General features: G+C 35.5%; 1 protein-coding gene across 3 annotated transcripts in view; it reads left to right on the forward strand.

Moving 5' to 3' along the window:
* Nucleotides 1–16921, forward strand: part of RPAP3 (RNA polymerase II associated protein 3) — a 31461-nt gene that overhangs the window by 7835 nt on the left and 6705 nt on the right. For all 3 annotated transcript variants that reach the window (XM_019625869.1, XM_019625871.1, XM_019625870.1), the window contains 9 exons: nucleotides 2228–2350; nucleotides 3155–3282; nucleotides 6537–6658; nucleotides 7813–7883; nucleotides 8925–9050; nucleotides 10475–10602; nucleotides 14469–14590; nucleotides 16020–16090; nucleotides 16203–16304. In XM_019625869.1, coding sequence (XP_019481414.1) covers nucleotides 2228–2350; nucleotides 3155–3282; nucleotides 6537–6658; nucleotides 7813–7883; nucleotides 8925–9050; nucleotides 10475–10602; nucleotides 14469–14590; nucleotides 16020–16090; nucleotides 16203–16304 — 993 coding nt within the window. The remainder of the gene's footprint in view (nucleotides 1–2227; nucleotides 2351–3154; nucleotides 3283–6536; nucleotides 6659–7812; nucleotides 7884–8924; nucleotides 9051–10474; nucleotides 10603–14468; nucleotides 14591–16019; nucleotides 16091–16202; nucleotides 16305–16921) is intronic.

Below are 16921 nucleotides of genomic sequence, written 5' to 3' on the forward strand. Positions count from 1 at the left end.
GTGTCACTGGCCCTCATATGTGGGATCCGAACCGGGGCCCTCTGGCATCCCAAGCGAGTTCTTAACCATCGCGCCACTCGGCCGGCCCAAGATGTGTTTTTCTTAATGAAACCAAGGCTGATTGACTTGAGAGAGAGCTGGCACTATAATTTAAGTAGTTTGCCATCTGTTTCAGTATTGTCCTGATGTAAGAGAAGTATGATTGTGGGTCTTGAATTTATTGCTGTTGGAAATGATACCTTCTGAACATCTGATTTATTCTCTGCTGAGTATTATATAGTCTGCTGTCGTTTTTTTGTGACTTTACCCCTTCTTATATTTCCTTTTCATATAATATCTTTTCATATAATGCTTTTTCCTGCAAGGCACCATCTCAGATGATTTCTTAGAGAGGTGCTTTCTGCAGTCATTTACTCATTCAACAGATAACGAATGAACTGCTTTGTGTGGCCCAGTGCCATCATGATTGTACTGCATTGCTTGACCTTGTCATTTTAGTGTATTTATACAAGATATATAGGTGTTTACTTATATTCCGTTCTAGTTCACATCTGAGCAGCTGCTTGAGTGTTTTGCTGCCGTTAGTTTACTGCACATGTCAGCATTACAGGGTTGGACAATCTTGGCTTTGATGTTAGTAGGCTTGTGGCATTTCTAGACTCTTCACACTAAAACACATAGCTAAATTTCAGTCCATTTTTTAAAGTTCATTCAATGAAACTAAGCATAGATTTTGTTTTTTAATTTATCAACAATAGGTTTTTTCTTACATGAATTATTTAAAATAGTATATTATTTGTTAAATGCAAAAAGGAATTTGTTTATATGATGATTCAAGTTTTTGTTTAAATGAGCTTCAATGAAAAAAATAAGCTTCAATCAACTCTAATACTTACTGTTTAAAATTTCTTACTAAAAGTTATTCTTTTGGGCCGGCCGAGTGGCCCAGTTGGTTAAGAGCTTGCTCAAGAGTGCGAGCCCTGAGCAACAGGGTCTCCAGTTTGATTCCCACGTGGGCCAGTGAGCTGCGCCGGAGCTGACTGCTGCTGAGCTGCCAACAGGTGGCAGGATGGCTCAGCTGGTGAGAGCGAGCACGTGGTGCTCCTAACAACAAGGTTGCCTGTTCGACTCCTGTATGGGATGGTGGACTACACCTGCCTGCAACTAAAGACTGAACTTGGCACCTTTAGCTGAGCTGCCGCCCGGGTGACTTGGGATAGAGTGCGCACTCTTACCAAGGCTGCTGGTTCGACTTCCACATGGGATGGTCGCTATGCCCACCCGCAACTAAGATTGAACACAGTGCCTTGAGCTGAGTGGCGCGATTGGACTTGGAACTGAGCTTGCTGGGCCCTCCACAACTAAGATCGAAGGACAACAATTTGGCTGTTCTCCTCCCCCAATTTCCCAATAAAATCTTTAAAAAAAAGAATCGTTCTTTTGTTACGTATATGTGATAAAAAATCTGATTAAAAAAATCTAATGGGATCCATGAGATGATTTATTACCATGAAAAGAATGCGTGAGTCAAAACAGATTAGGAATTGTGGGACTAGCATATTATATGTTTTCTTTGGTAGAGTCAGCTGTATTTTGGAACATACTAAGACAGTATAACATAGTCATTGAGAGCTGTCTGGAGGGGACAGACTGCCTGGTTCAAATTGCGACTTGGCCGCTTAACTAGCTGAGTGACCTTGAATGAGTTACTAACTTTCTGAGTTTCAGGTCCTTCATCTGAAAATATGATAATTCTACCTTCCTCATAGATTGTTATAAGAGTCAGGAATTAATTGTGCTTTATAAGTAGTTTTTGTTGTTTTAAAAATAAGAAAGAAAAAAAGGTTTTTAGAAAAAAACCTTTCTCTTGTATTGCTATCTCGGTTGCTATTACATTAGTTTGAGGTTATTTGCAAACTTTTATGTCAAACCATAATATCTCACTGCTAATACTTTATGATTTAGGGGTGTTTATAGACTCTGTTGACTGAGCTTAATTTATGAGTTCAAAGTTAGATTCTTTAAGTTGTTTGGATCTTGGTTTTCTAAGCAAGGATACCTTTTTCTTTGGGTATAATCTTAATGAGAGATTATTTGGGTTGCTTTTATAATAAGCCTTTATTTAGGTCCTTAGATAACAACTTATAACGTTCTGTTGAGTTTAGTTTTTTTTGTATGTTTTTCTAATGGTTATGTGATTATAGCACTGTTCTACTTATGATTTCAGGAAAGTATCCTTGATGAGCTTGACAAAGAAGAGAGTACCCATGATTCTCTGTCTCAAGAATCTGAGTCAGAAGAAGATGGAATTCGTGTCGATTCACAAAAGGCTCTTGCTCTAAAAGAAAAGGTACTGTTTAGGTTAGCTTTAGCTTTCTTAGGGGGCAGGATATGGAGAAAATCATGTGGATTCCAAGATTTCTTCAGCACAGTTTAGGGGGTGTTCACACTTTAAGCTGTTGCTGGCTGTGTCCTTATCAGGAGGCATATAGTATAGTGGTTAGGAGTATGTGCTTGGAAACTGGATTACTTGCATTCAGTCCTGTGACAAGTTCTTTAAATTGCCTGTGTTTACTTTTCTCAGGTGTAAAATAAGATTATTATTATTATTACTAAACCTCAATGAGTTATTGTGAATATTAAGTTAATTATTATATGTAAAGTGCTTGGACTGTACAGAGACTTGTTCCAGGGTTTTAGTAGTAGATCAAAGTAACTTAAAAATCAGCATATGATTCTTGACATGAATATTATATTCCACTCCTCCATGTCACAGGAATGTTCAACATCTCCCTGAGGAGTGCCTCGTTATAAAACTAGATGTATTGCTTTTCAAAAAGGTGGCACTCTTCAGATTGAAGTTCAGCTTGATGCCTTTTTTTTTGGTTACATTTCTGTGGGTTATTATTGTCAATATAAAGTATATAGTGTTCAGTATTTTACTCATTTTTCTGCCAGGACTCTTGGATTGTGCTCACGCTATGACTATGTAGTGAATTTTAGCACTTGTAAAAAGACTATTTTGTTCCATTCTCTTTTCTTTCCTCTTAGCCTTGATCACACAGCTAATGAGTTAGAATGAGGTGGATAATATTGAAAAAAATTGGCTCTGAAATCCTGTGCCAGTATGTATCTGACCTGTGTGCTTTTTCAGGGCAATAAGTACTTCAAACAAGGAAAATATGATGAAGCAATTGAATGCTACACCAAAGGCATGGATGCTGACCCATTTAACCCCGTGTTGCCAACAAACAGAGCATCAGCATACTTTAGAATGAGAAAGTAAGGGGTTTCCATAATGTGTGTGGATAGTCTATGTGTATATGGAGACTGGTATTTAAAAAAATCTTTCATGATAAAATGTGTGGGAAAGATTGAAAAAGGATTACGTTTCATTTCAAATTATAGCTCACCCCCTTTTATTTTATTTAAGCCATTTTAAACATTTGCTCAAACCATGCCCTCTGTAGCTCACTTTACTGAGATGTTCTTCAAAAATTGAATAATGATGTCTTTTACCTAATTCACAAAAGAAAAAGTTAGTGGGTAAAAGCTTTTAGAAGTTAATTTCCCTCCATTATTTTGAAAAATCATTTATCCAGTATTTAACCTAGAGAATTTTCATTATGGTAAACTTAAAATATGTTCCAACATTTGTTTATCTTTAAGTCATACTGTCTTTAAATACATACTTACTGTTGAAGAACATAAATGTTTTGGTCTTGTCATAAGCAGGGAACTGACCTATCATGAAAATTTTTTAAAAGACAAATACCAACAAGGAATATATTCTTACTGTTTTAATTATTATTTGTAAACAGAGGTGATGTAGGAAGTGTTAATAGGGGGTGTAAAATGGTAATTCATTGGTTTCTGAGTTTTTAGTATTTTTAGGTCTTTGAAATTTATGATGTTAATACCTGACAAATTTATATTTTATAATATTTAATATCTACAATGTATGTAAGTGATGAAGAATAATTTTAAATAATCTCAGCATGAACCCACTGCCCAGTTTAAGAACCAAAACATGATTATTTTTGAGGCTCCCTTGATACGCCTTTCTATATCCTGACCCTTTCCCCTCCCAGTTAACTACTGTCTTGACTGGTACATTTATCATTCTTTTGATTTAAGAAAGAAGTTTATTTTATATATGTATCCCTAAATAATATATTGTATAACTCTGCTTATTTTTCAACTTTAAAAAGTATATCATACTGAATGTAGTCTTAAATTTCTCTGAATATTATATTTCTCAGATTTGTCATGTTTTGCATATAGCTCTCATTTTCACTTATATACAGTTTCTTTTTAGGGATATACTGTTATGTATCCATTCTCCTATTGCTGGATTGTTTGTTGATTTCTTTCTTCCTCTCCTTCCTTTCCATCTCCCCCTCCTCCCCACTCTCTCCCTGCCTCCTACCACCATCCTTATTTAAAAACAGTCATGCCATACAGAAATAGTCTCAGAGACACAGGAAAAACTGATGGTTACTATTTGGGAAGGGGTGTAGATGAAGGAGAAGGGGAAGGGACGAGACAATACAAATTGGAAACTACAATATGGCCTCAGAGATAGAAAAGACAGTCTGGGGAATATAATCAATAATGTTGTAAATATTTTTTAGGGGGCCAGATGGAGTCATGTCTTGTTAGGGAGACCACTTCATAGACAGTATAGAGGCCTGACCACCGCACTGTATTTCTGAAGCTGATGTTGAATAATATTATATGTCAACTATAATTATATATACATATAGTCACAGGACGTGGAGTAGAGTGTGGGAATGGAGTCAATGGAATTGTAATAGATTAAGTATGACATTGGGAGTGGGAGGGCAGTGGATGGGGGGAGGGTGGTGGTTACTTTCTGAGAGGTGAAAAGGATAACTATTGCATTCTGTATACCTGAAACTAATAATAAAAAATAAAAAACATTAAAAAAAGAAATACTCAACCTAGAAAAAAATAACAGTCATGCCATGAACACTTTTGTGCATGTTTCTTGGTGCTGGGTGGTAGGGTATGCGCATGTTCTTTAAGTGGTGATGGCCTGTTGTTACAAATGTAGCTGTTCAAGTTAACATTCCCATTAGCAGTGATTAAGAATGCCTGTTCTATATCTTTACCAACACTGGCATAATTGGGCTTCTTAATTGTTTCCAATCTAGGGGGTATAAAATGATAATTCATTGTGGTCTTAATTTGCATTCCCCAGTTTCTAATGAGGCTGAGCATCTTCTTGTATGTTTATTCACCACTTGTATTTTCTATGAAATGCTTGTTTTGTCTTTTGGCCATTTTTCTGTTCTTCTATTTTGTTATTGATTTTTAAGAGTTCTTTATTCTGGATACTAATCTGTCAGTGTTTGTTTATAATTCTCTTCTCCCAGTTTGTATCTTATCTTCTTTCCTTTCTTTATGGAGCCCTGATGAACAGAAATTATTAATTTTAATGTATTTCAATTTATTGCTTATTTTAAAAAATGTTAGCACTTTTAAAAATACAATTTGTTAAAATAGTTTCCTTCCCTGAGCTTATACTAGTATCCTATATTTTCTTCTACAAGTTTTTATGTTTCACTTTTCACATTTAAGTCTTTTTATATATGCTAAAGGTAGAATTCCAATTTTGTATCTTTTCATGTGACTATCCCAGCTGTTCAGCCCTATTTATTAAATATCCATCCATGCCTCCCCCATGGATCTACAGTGCCCATCGCCATAGGTGAAGTTTGTATGGATCTCTTTCTCATCTCTATTCTTTACATTGATTTGTTGCCTATTACTATACCCATTCCACACTTATCTTTAATTGCTGTAGGATTATAAGTCTTGATATTTGGCATAGGGCATGTTTTCCTACCTTAGTCTTCAGGAACATCTTGGGTTTTCTTGGACTTTTGCTTATCAGTATAAATTTTAGAATTATCTTGTCAAATTCCTTGAAAACTTCTGTTGGGATTTTGATTACAATTGCTTCAGATTTATAGACCAGTGTGGAGAGAATTACATTGTTATGTTTTTGTGCCTTATATATGAATGTAAAATATCTCCACTTAAGTCTTTGAAGACAGTCTTGCAGTTTTCTGCATATGGATCTTGTACATCTTTTGTTAGATTTGTTTTTTGTTTCTGATCTCTAGTAAAGCAGCCACCTTGCTTAACCTTGATTATTTCTAACAATGTCTCTAGATTGTTTTGAGTTTTCTATGTAGACCATTATATCATCTGAGAATGTCAGTTTTGTCCCTTCTTTTCCAGTCTTTTTAGTATTTCTTATGGAACTGCACTGACCAGGATCTATAGTACAATACTGAGATAAAGCAGTGGTAGTGGGGAATCTCGTTCCTTGCTTTAAATTGAATGCTACTTAGATCTCTGCATAAAGAATTGTTGCTTTTAGTAAGCTTAACTGAGTAAAAGTAGGTAGGAAACATGCCTTCAGTTGGGAAATTAAACCCCTTCTTGGGAATTTCAGAAACAAATTTTGAAATTTTGATTTAACAAATGATTTTTATTAATTGCAGATTTGCTGTTGCTGAGTCTGATTGTAATTTGGCAATTGCCTTGAATAGAAGTTATACGAAGGCTTATGCAAGACGAGGTGCTGCTCGATTTGCTTTGCAAAAATTAGAGGATGCCAAAAAAGGTATTAATATTTTCCAGGTCATTGTTATCTAAAAAATTCTTTAATAGTTTAATTTAATAGAGACTATACAAAGAATATTAGATAATCTGTTATTACCTTCAGAGAGCTTTCTATATCTTTTTTTTTAAAAGATTTTTATTGGGGAATTGAGGGATGGGAACAGCGCTGGGGAATTGGGGGAAGGGGAACAGACAAGTTGCTGTCCTCTTGTTCTTCAGTCTAGTTGTGGAGGACGTTGCTTCACTGGCCCAAGTTGGCACCATCATTGCACTCTTCCCGAGTGAGGCAGATCAGTCGCCGGCTTCTGGACGGCCGCTCACTGCGGCTGCTGGCCGCTCACACTGGCTGCTGGCTACATACAGTAGCCCATGGCAACCCACTGCAGCAGGGGCTGCAGCCTACGCCGTCGCCAGCGACACACGGCAGCCGAACTCCAGGTTGAGCTGTTGTTCAGCATCTTAGCTGTAGAGGGCAGTGTCACTGGCCCTCATATGTGGGATCCGAACCAGGGCCCTCTGGTGTCCTAAGCCAGCTCTTAACCAATGCGCCACTCGGCCGGCTCCTTTCTATATCTTAATAAACTAATTTTTGCAATTGAAAAGATAGCTTGATACTTAGGGAAAGAATGCATTATTTGCCAGTTAGACTTTGGTTCAAATTCTCATTCCACCATGTGTGACCGGGGAAAGGTTATGTATTTTCTTGATTTTCAGTTTCTCATCTGTGAAATAGGGATTAAAACATCTTATTGGCTCTTACGAGGCTGGAGGTATGCACGTATAGCTCTTATCACATTGTTGTTTAGGTGTTTGAAATTTCTAAGCCTCTTATTTTTCCATAAAATAGTTTTGTGTTGTATAAATCACAAAACTCTGAATAAAGCTGATATCTAAAAGATTCTGCTGCTTTTTGGTTTTATGATGTATAACTTAAAATAGCAAGTATCCTTCCTGGCGCTGGTGGAAGGTGATTTTATCAGGATATGTCTGGGGGAAAATGGAGAAATCCCAGTAACCTAATGTTAGTATTTCTTAGTTCGTCTTAATTTTGCTATAGGACAGTTGTCTATTTGTCACACGTAGCAAATAATTATTGTTTTATACAGGTTTTTAAATATATCTTTCAAATATTCTCTATCTTTCTATTTTACTCAGATTATGAAAAAGTATTAGAACTGGAACCAAATAACTTTGAAGCAACAAATGAACTCAGGAAAATTAATCAGGTGAACTGTAGTTATTTAAGTGCATTACTTATCTTTCTTTCATGAAGAAAAGGTTTTAGCATAGACTCTGAACTGTAGATTACTTAATATAGACATTTTTTCTAATTTTAATTCTTTGTACTGTAGAGTTCTACCGAATTTGCAAGCAAAAGGTAGAATAATGGTATTTAAAGATCCTTTATTAATCATCATCTAAGAAAGTTGTCTGAAATCTTGAGAACTATTGCTGCTTTACTTTTTCCCAAATGACAGAATTATTTTTCTTTATCCCACTGATTTTTCTTTTTTGGCTTGTGTTTTGATTTCCGTACTAAACTTCTGCGTATTTCTTTCATTTTGTAATTTTTTAGTTGCTGCATCTTTCTAGTGTATATCTTAGCAAAAATCATACTAATTTTTTTAATACTAAGAAACGATTTATTACTTAAATGTAAAATTTGCTATCAAATGATACTGAACAGTACCATATCCCTTTCACTTTGCTATTGAATCAGTTATTATTTTGCCATCTACTGAAACTTTGAGAAAGAAGTGACAGTGATTAGCGGAAAATCTGCTTTTAAATGTTGCCATTATTTGTTGCACATAAAATCTGTTGGTAAATATATCAACTTGATTACAGTTGTGAACTGTATTGTATATATTTGTATTTTGTCCTAGGCCAAATAATGACTATGAATATTAAATTTGAGAAATTTGGTGATGTGGTTTTAATTACCTGTTTTATTTTTGAAAATAGTTCTTAGAAGAGTACCTGGCCTGTGTAGAAATTCAATACATGTTTGTTGAATAACTAAACCAACAGCTGCTTTTAGTGGATACTACTTATTTTAATTGGAATAATTTGCACATTAAATTGGTTACAATTTTTTTCTTTTTATTTTAATAAGTAGACTTTGAATTAGAGTAAAAAATATTTTAATTATTAACTTGAAATGTTGTAGAAATCCTAATGTGTTTGAATAATTTAGTCTTTTAAAGTCAAATATATGTGTATTTTGCATTAATTGTTTTATTTTAGTTGACTGGTATGTCTCCTAGGTTCTAATAACCAAAGAAAGCTCATATCCAAAGGAACCTGATATAGTGATTAAGTCAACTGAAGGAGAGAAAAAACAAACTGAAGAGCAACAGAAAAAGCAGCAGGCCATTTCAGAGAAAGATATGGTAATCCAGAGGGATTCCAACATATATATGTTTTACATAATTTACTTTTAGTTTCTTATATTGGTTAAGTTTCTGTTTTTCCTAGTGTATTAAAATTCTTTTTCAGTAGGGACTGAAAATTAAATATACTAAAACTCCTGGCGCCTACTAATTGAAAATTTGAGTAATTGATGACTTAATAAATAATTTTTAAATTTAATTTTAGGAAACAAATTACTTTTGAGCATTTTAACATACATTTACATGTAGATACAAATTTAAATAAATAAATTACAATTTATTCTTTATGACTTTTTTTCATTAATTCACATTGTACTATTTCTGATCCAAATTTCTATTAAAATCCTGAGTTGAGATTTAATTTAATATATTTACAGCATTTTGTGGACCCACAGAGGATTCATAGTACTTATAAAATGATTATGGGTTGTGATATATTTGACTCCGATTATAAATAAATGTTACAGTGAAACCCAATTTACACGTTTAATACAGTTTAATTTATCCCTTTTTGTTTTTTAAGATTTTTTTTTTTTTATTGGGGAATTGCAGGGGGGAACAGCGCTGGGGAATCTGGGGAAGGGGAACAGACAAGTTGCTGTCTTTTTGTTCTTCAGTCTAGTTGTGGAGGATGTTGTTTCACTGGCCCATGTTGGTATTATCATTGCGCTCTTCCCGAGTGAGGCAGATCGGTCGCTGGCCTCTGGACGGCCGGTCACAGCAGCTCTTTGGCAGCTCTCGCTGGCTGCTGGCCGCTCACATTGGCTGCTGGCCACACACAGTAGCTTATGACAGCCCACTGCAGCAGGAGCTGCAGCCTACGCCATCGCTGGCGTCTCACAGAATCCTAGCTCCAGGTTGAGCTGTTGTTCACCATCTTAGCTGTAGAGGGCAGTGTCACTGGGCCTCATGTGGGATCCAAACGGGGGCCCTGCTGCACAGAGCTGGCGTCTCAAGCCAGCTCTTAACCAACAAGCCACTTGGCCGGCCCTATCCCATGTTTAGACATATTAATGTTATGAAGAGTGAGCTGGAAAAATCTTGTATTCTGTTCTTTCATAAAAATTGTGTTCTAAAATTCTTTTGTACAGCTTCTAATTAAAGAGTATAATATTTGGACCTATATTTATGAAAATGTGTTTTTAAATATAAGCTTTGTGTAACAATGGTAAAAAATGGTTAATGCTGCAAAGTAACATAGTAATGTATGTTTTTTTCTCCTTGGTACTGAAAAGAGAATAATACATTATAAAAAACAACTCTAACAGATTTTAAAGCATGTTAATGAACTGGATTTTTACAATTAAAATATATTGTAATTACTGATATAATACATTGATGTATATCTTGGCAGTGTTTCTTTGAATTCAACTAATTTTTTTTTGCATAGTTTTTATTCTTCATATTTCTTTCCAAAATTATAGGGGAATGGATTTTTCAAAGAAGGGAAATATGAAAGAGCAATTGAATGCTATACTCGAGGGATAACAGCAGATGGTGCTAATGCCCTTCTTCCAGCTAACAGAGCAATGGCCTATCTGAAGATTCAGAAGTAAGTATTGGTTACATTTAATGCTTTTCAGGATGACACTGAAATTTACCATAAATTGGCATATTAGCTAAACAATAAATTAGAATTTAATTTATTCTTGAGAATTAAAATTAAATGAGAGAGGGTGTGTGTGTGTGTGTGTGTGTGTGTGTGTGTGTGTGTGTGAGTACATGTACAGTAAATTTAGCTCTTGATAATATTTTTCTACTTTTAATAGTCTGGAATCATACAATTTAACACTTTTTAAATTGCTGTATGCATGTATATATGCAAATAACTCTGAATTAGTGATTTGAAAATTATTTTTAACCTCAGAATCCTTTGGGCAAAGTCATATCCTGAAATATTTTATATATACATACACCTACACAGCAAAAGGGAATTGCTGTCACTGAAACTGCTGCTTAATTACATATGCACCCAAAATTTGGTCCTGTGATACTCACCAGCTGTTTCTGGATAAACTCACGGTCTCCAAGTTGGACAATCAGGCTGATGACAGAAACTGTATCTTACATTTCTTTGTATCTGTTGTAATAATACTTTACATACTAGTGACAGAATTAAGAAAATTAAATATTATAAATAGGAATGCTAAATATTTTTGGTGCCATGGACCCCTTTGGCTGCATGTTGAACCTTTCTCAAAAAAAAATTTATTTTTTTTAAAAGATTTTATTGGGTAATTGGGGGAGGGGAACAGACAAGTTGCTGTCATTTTGTTCTTCAGTCTAGTTGTGGAGGACGTTGCTTCACTGGCCCATGTTGGTATTGTGATCATTGTGCTCTTCCTGGCTGAGGCAGATTGGTCGCCAGCCATTGGACGGCGGCTCACGGCAGCTCACGCTGGCTGCCAGCCACTCACGGTAGCTTATGGCAGCCCACTGCAGCAGGGGCTGCAGCCTATGCTGTCAACTCACGGCAGCCCAGCTCCAGGTCGAGCTGTTGTTCACAATCTTAGCTGTAGAGGGCGCAGTGTCACTGGCCCTCATGTGGGATCTGAACCGGGGTCCTGCTGCTCAGAGCTGGCGTCCCAAGACAAATCTTAACCAACGTGCCATTCGGCCAGCCCCAAAATTTTTACGTGTATAGTTATACATTTAGGATTCCAAAGGAAATCAATTATATTGAAATGTAGTTTTAAAAATATTGAATTTGTGCTATAGTGGTTTATATACTTTTAAAAAACATACTACATGGTGAGAAACTACATTTAAAATATAGGCAAGTTAAAGTGAAAAAATTTTTTAAAGATATTAATGTGAAGGTTTGACTAAGGACACTAGGATTTGGGGTGATCTTTGACATATCTTACTCTACATATTGTTCAATTGTTGATTGGGAATACTCAGAAAGCAACACTGATGATTATGTTTCCAGTGTGATAACATAATGGCTTCATTCTTTGGCATCTAAGTGACTACTGGGGCAGAGTTTTCAAGTAGTTGGCTAGCTATATCATAGGAGCGTCTGTAAGCAGGGATACTGTAATCACATGCAAAGAAATAGCAGGTTAAATTGCTACTGTAGTTATGAAATAGTGGTGATAATCCCAAAACAATATTGTGAGATATCTTACAAATGTAATGTGATACGAAAACATATGTGATTTTTATTGGTGACAAAGTTATAGTTGCTTTTATAACTATGGTTGTTATCTATACTTACAATTGGAAGTAAAGCTAAATTTTATTTAAAAGTTAGTGAAGAAAGGATGTAATGTTTTTCCATCCAGGTTTTCAGATGTCTCAAAGGACCTCAGGTTAGGAACCCCGTCATAGAAGCAAATTTTGGTTGTATATTTAACCTTATTGAAACTAATAGACATATCTAGAGACTATTATTTTGATTAAAGTAAAGATCATTGCATGTCCTGCTAGCTTATGAAAATTTTGATTTTACTATTCAAAAATTGTGCGTGATTTAAAAATTGTAAAGCCTGATTCTTAGGTTTGACTAATGTGAAGAATAATATCTTTTAATAGGTGAGATTATATCTACATTTATGAGGGCTCTGATTTATTGCTTTAGTTGATAATCACATTAGTGTATTATAGCAAATTAACAGTATATTTGAAATTAAAAGAACTATACGACCCTGTTTTATATTTTTTCTAGTGTACCTTTTAGATACACACTTAATATCAGAAGTTGTCTCCACTACATGGTGACTGTTGTTAGGATGGAACATAAAAAGGATCAATTTTTTAAACAGGAGTTTGAACTGAACTGAGATCTAATGGGGTAGTATGAGTTAGTGAGGTGAAAAAAAAACAGGTTGAGGGCCGGCCGAGTGGCGCGATGGTTAAGAACTGGCTTGGGACACCAGAGGACCCCGGTTTGGATCCCACATATGAGGGCCAGTGACACTGCCCTCCACAGCTAAGATGGTGAACAACAGCTCAACCTGGAGCTGGGCTGCTGTGAGTCGCCGGCGACGGCATAGGCTGCAGCTCCTGGTGCAGTGGGTTGCCATGGGCTACCCTGTGTAGCCAGCAGCCAGCGTGAGCAGCAAGCAGCCAGTGTGAGCGGCCGTCCAGAGGCCGGCAACTGATCTGCCTTGCTCAGGAAGAGTGCAATGATGGTGCCAACTTGGGCCAGTGAAGCAACGTCCTCCACAACTACAACTAGACTGAAGAACAAAAAGATGGCAACTTGTCTATTCCCCTTCCCCCAATTCCCCAGCACTGTTCCCATCCCCCCAATTCCCCAATAAAAATCTTTAAAAAAAAGAAAAAAACAGGTTGAGTGTCCCAGTGTAGGTTCAAAGGCACAGGAGTGGGAAACTTCTGGAAAGGGCAAGTAGTCCATATTGTGGCTGTTAATGCAGGGGACAGAGATAAGGCTGGAGAATCAGACAGGCCCCTGACTTTGTGCTCTGCAGAGGAGCTTGACTTTATCCTGAAAAGTGTGGGGGCCATGCCAGTATTGTGAATGGGAGAGTGATATTAGTCAGGTAGAAAATATGTCGGTAGGGTCATGGACACACACACACAGACATACACATTCTTTCTTGTTGAAAAGTGAATTAAAGAATTCAGAGATGTTTAAGTTCATTAAAAAATCTGATTTTGTTCATATTAGGTCTTGTTTTGAAGGTAGGATGGCATTCATTTAGGCCTTGGGGTAAATGTAATCACAGGAGATTATTTTTAAAAAGAATGTTTTAATTAAGCAGCTTTTCAAGTTTTCATGAAAGTAATATAGCAAGCTCCATGTACCAAATTATCTAGTTTAACAAGCCGTACTTTTTTTTTGTCATACTTGTTTCAGCTCTTCCCCCCCCCCCCCCCCAATTATTGTAAAGCAAGTCACAGACATTTTGATTGTTTTTTAGCTCTTAGTGCTTTATCATAGAGGAGTACCCAGTCAGGCTGAATTGATTGCTGGTTGCCCTGCTAAGGAGAGTTTATGAAAAATGTCAGATGATATACTCTCACATATGTAATGTTTTGTGTGGGTTGTTTTTCCTTAGTGGTGTGTACTATAGGTAAATATTAATGAAGTTTTATTAGAAAATTAATGCCAGTTATAGTTATTAATGTAGTATCTGTGTATATTGAGGGTTGGAGGAGAGGTAGACGATATTCTTTTGTCTTCTCTATTCATATTTTACCGTCATTAATACCATCCTTCCAGCACACTCTTTTCTGACCTTCCTTTAATCTGGTACCTTCCCGCTCCTTACCAGATGATTCCAAGATTTGGTGAGAATATAAAATTTAAAAATAGTCGTTTCTCTCAAACACAGATTTGGGAATTGGGAATTGAAATTATATGCATGGTTTTACATTAGAAACTCAGTTTATATGAAGTTTTTCTATAGGCTGCATTTTTCCAGTTGGTAATTTTATCATGTTTAATAGATATGAAGAGGCTGAAAAAGACTGCACACAAGCTATTTTATTAGATGGCTCATATTCTAAAGCTTTTGCCAGAAGAGGAACTGCAAGAACATTTTTGGGAAAGTTAAATGAAGCCAAACAAGGTATGACTTTTTATAACAGCTGGCACACACTCATCCTGATGAGACTCCCAAGTTGTAGAGGCAGAGATTGGCGCAGCCTTCCCGTGGTTCAAGGATGCAGAACTTAGAGAAGTACATTTCCTATCACAGTTTAGATCATGAATAGGTTTGCAGATTTGAAGGAGTGCAGTTTCCATAGTGGGCCTGATTGTCTTCTAACAGCATGCAATAAATCTGGCTAATTGCCAATCAAAATTAATGAAAAATTTGAATTATAGGTGAGTAGGAAAAAAGCAAGCATGAAAATGAAGGGAATCGGCAGTTAGGGGATAGAGGATAATGTGAGATCTCTAGTGATGCACCACCCCCCACCCCCTTTTTTTCTTGGTACTGGTTATTTTATTTTTCCATGATGTCTTTTAAGTATTTATTAGTCTGTTTGAAGAACCAACTTGTTTCTGTTGTGTGTGTTTTCTGTCTCATTTATTTCTGCTCTTTCTTTCCTTACTTCACCTGTCTTTAGGTTTAATTTGTTGTTTTTCTAACTTCTTGACATCAATATTTAATTAATTTTCACATTTTCTTCTTTCCTGATACATGCATTTTAATGTCAGTTTCTCTCAAGCATGGGTTTAGCTATAGCTCATGCAGTTTTCTTTTATTATGGTAAAATACATATAAAATGTACTGTTTTAACCATGTACTGTTTTAAGTGTACAGTTCAGTGGCATTGAGTGCATTCATATTGTTGTGCTATCGTCACCATCATCCATCTCCAGAACTTACTCATCATTCCATTCTGAAAACTCTACTCAGTAAACAATAACTCTCCATTCTCCTCTTTTTCCAGCCACTGGAAACCACCATTCCATTTTCTATCTCTGAACGTGACTATTCTAGGTACTTCATATAAGTAGAATCATACAATATTTTGTCCTTTTGTGTCTGGCTTATTTCATTTAGCATAATGTCTTCAAGATTCTTCCATGTAGCATATGTCAGAATTCAATTTCTTTTGAAGGCTGAATTATATTCCATTATATGACATTCTCCTACATTTCTATTTATTAGGTTGTCGGAAAAGTCATGACGCATTTTTGCAACGAAAAACTTAGAAAAAAATACGTCATGACTTTTCCGACAACCCAAAACATTTAGCGAGTTGCCCTGTCATTTGTTAACAGTGTAGCTTTGGTAAGTAAGATGACCTCTAGGCCTCAGTCATATTGTCTGTAAAGTGGAGTTGTAGTGAGGGTTACATGAGAATTAATACAAAGCAACTGGAATAGTGCTCAGTAAATGTTAGTCCTTGTTATTGATCACCTGTTTCCTAGTATCCTGAGTAAAACTACTTGAGATAAACATGAAGTTACTAAACTGAATATATCATGTCTTGAACTCCATCAAGTATTTTCACTAATTTATTATATTTCTTAAAAATTCACTTTAGATTTTGAAACTGTGTTACTTCTGGAACCTGGAAATAAGCAAGCAATAACTGAACTTTCCAAAATTAAAAAGGTAATGTATTCTTTTCACCAACATATCCTCTTATTTTCTGCAACATAAACACATTTATTTGTGGCATAATTGAGAATATTTTTATAGTCACGATTACAACTTTATTTTCAAGGAGTTAATTGAGAAAGGACACTGGGATGATGTCTTTCTTGATTCTACTCAAAGGCAAAATGTGATAAAACCCATTGATAGTCCACCTCATCTTGGATCAACTGTAAGTGAAGTACTTTTCTTTCATTTTTTTCCTTGCTATTTATCAGTGTTGTGTAAGAGTTGAAAACAATCTTGAATTAATAATCTCCTAAATGTCTCTTCCTAGGGTCATTTTAGAATCTTTAAAATTCTAGGATTATTGACATAATAAAATTGGGGAAAATTGAACTATTTAGAATTCTGGGGTAACTTTTTTAGTGACTTTTAATTTAACACTATAAATTTCAATATTTCAACATGTTATAATTATTAAAGGAACTTGAAGCAGTTTTACATTTTTTTAAGAGTTAAGAATTTTTTACTTGTATTACTGTTTTTATTTGAGATTGGGAAATTATTACGATAGTCTTGCATCTTGTGTGGGGTTAGATCTAAAATCAGCACTTAGGTAAAAATCTTGTATAGGCAAGATTATCTTTAAAAATACACACTGCACATTGTTTTTGGTATACTATACTGTTTTTCAGTAAGTCCAGCAAAGCCAGCTGTTTTCCTGCAATATTGGAACAGAAAGGGTAGCTGGCATGAATTTAGCAGTTTGTTTTGTTCTAAACCTTTAAAATTTAGTTCATTTATGGCAAATATATATACACACATATATATATATATACATACATA

Source organism: Hipposideros armiger, unplaced genomic scaffold (assembly GCF_001890085.2).
Source record: "Hipposideros armiger isolate ML-2016 unplaced genomic scaffold, ASM189008v1 scaffold_640, whole genome shotgun sequence".
Lineage (NCBI taxonomy): Eukaryota > Metazoa > Chordata > Mammalia > Chiroptera > Hipposideridae > Hipposideros > Hipposideros armiger.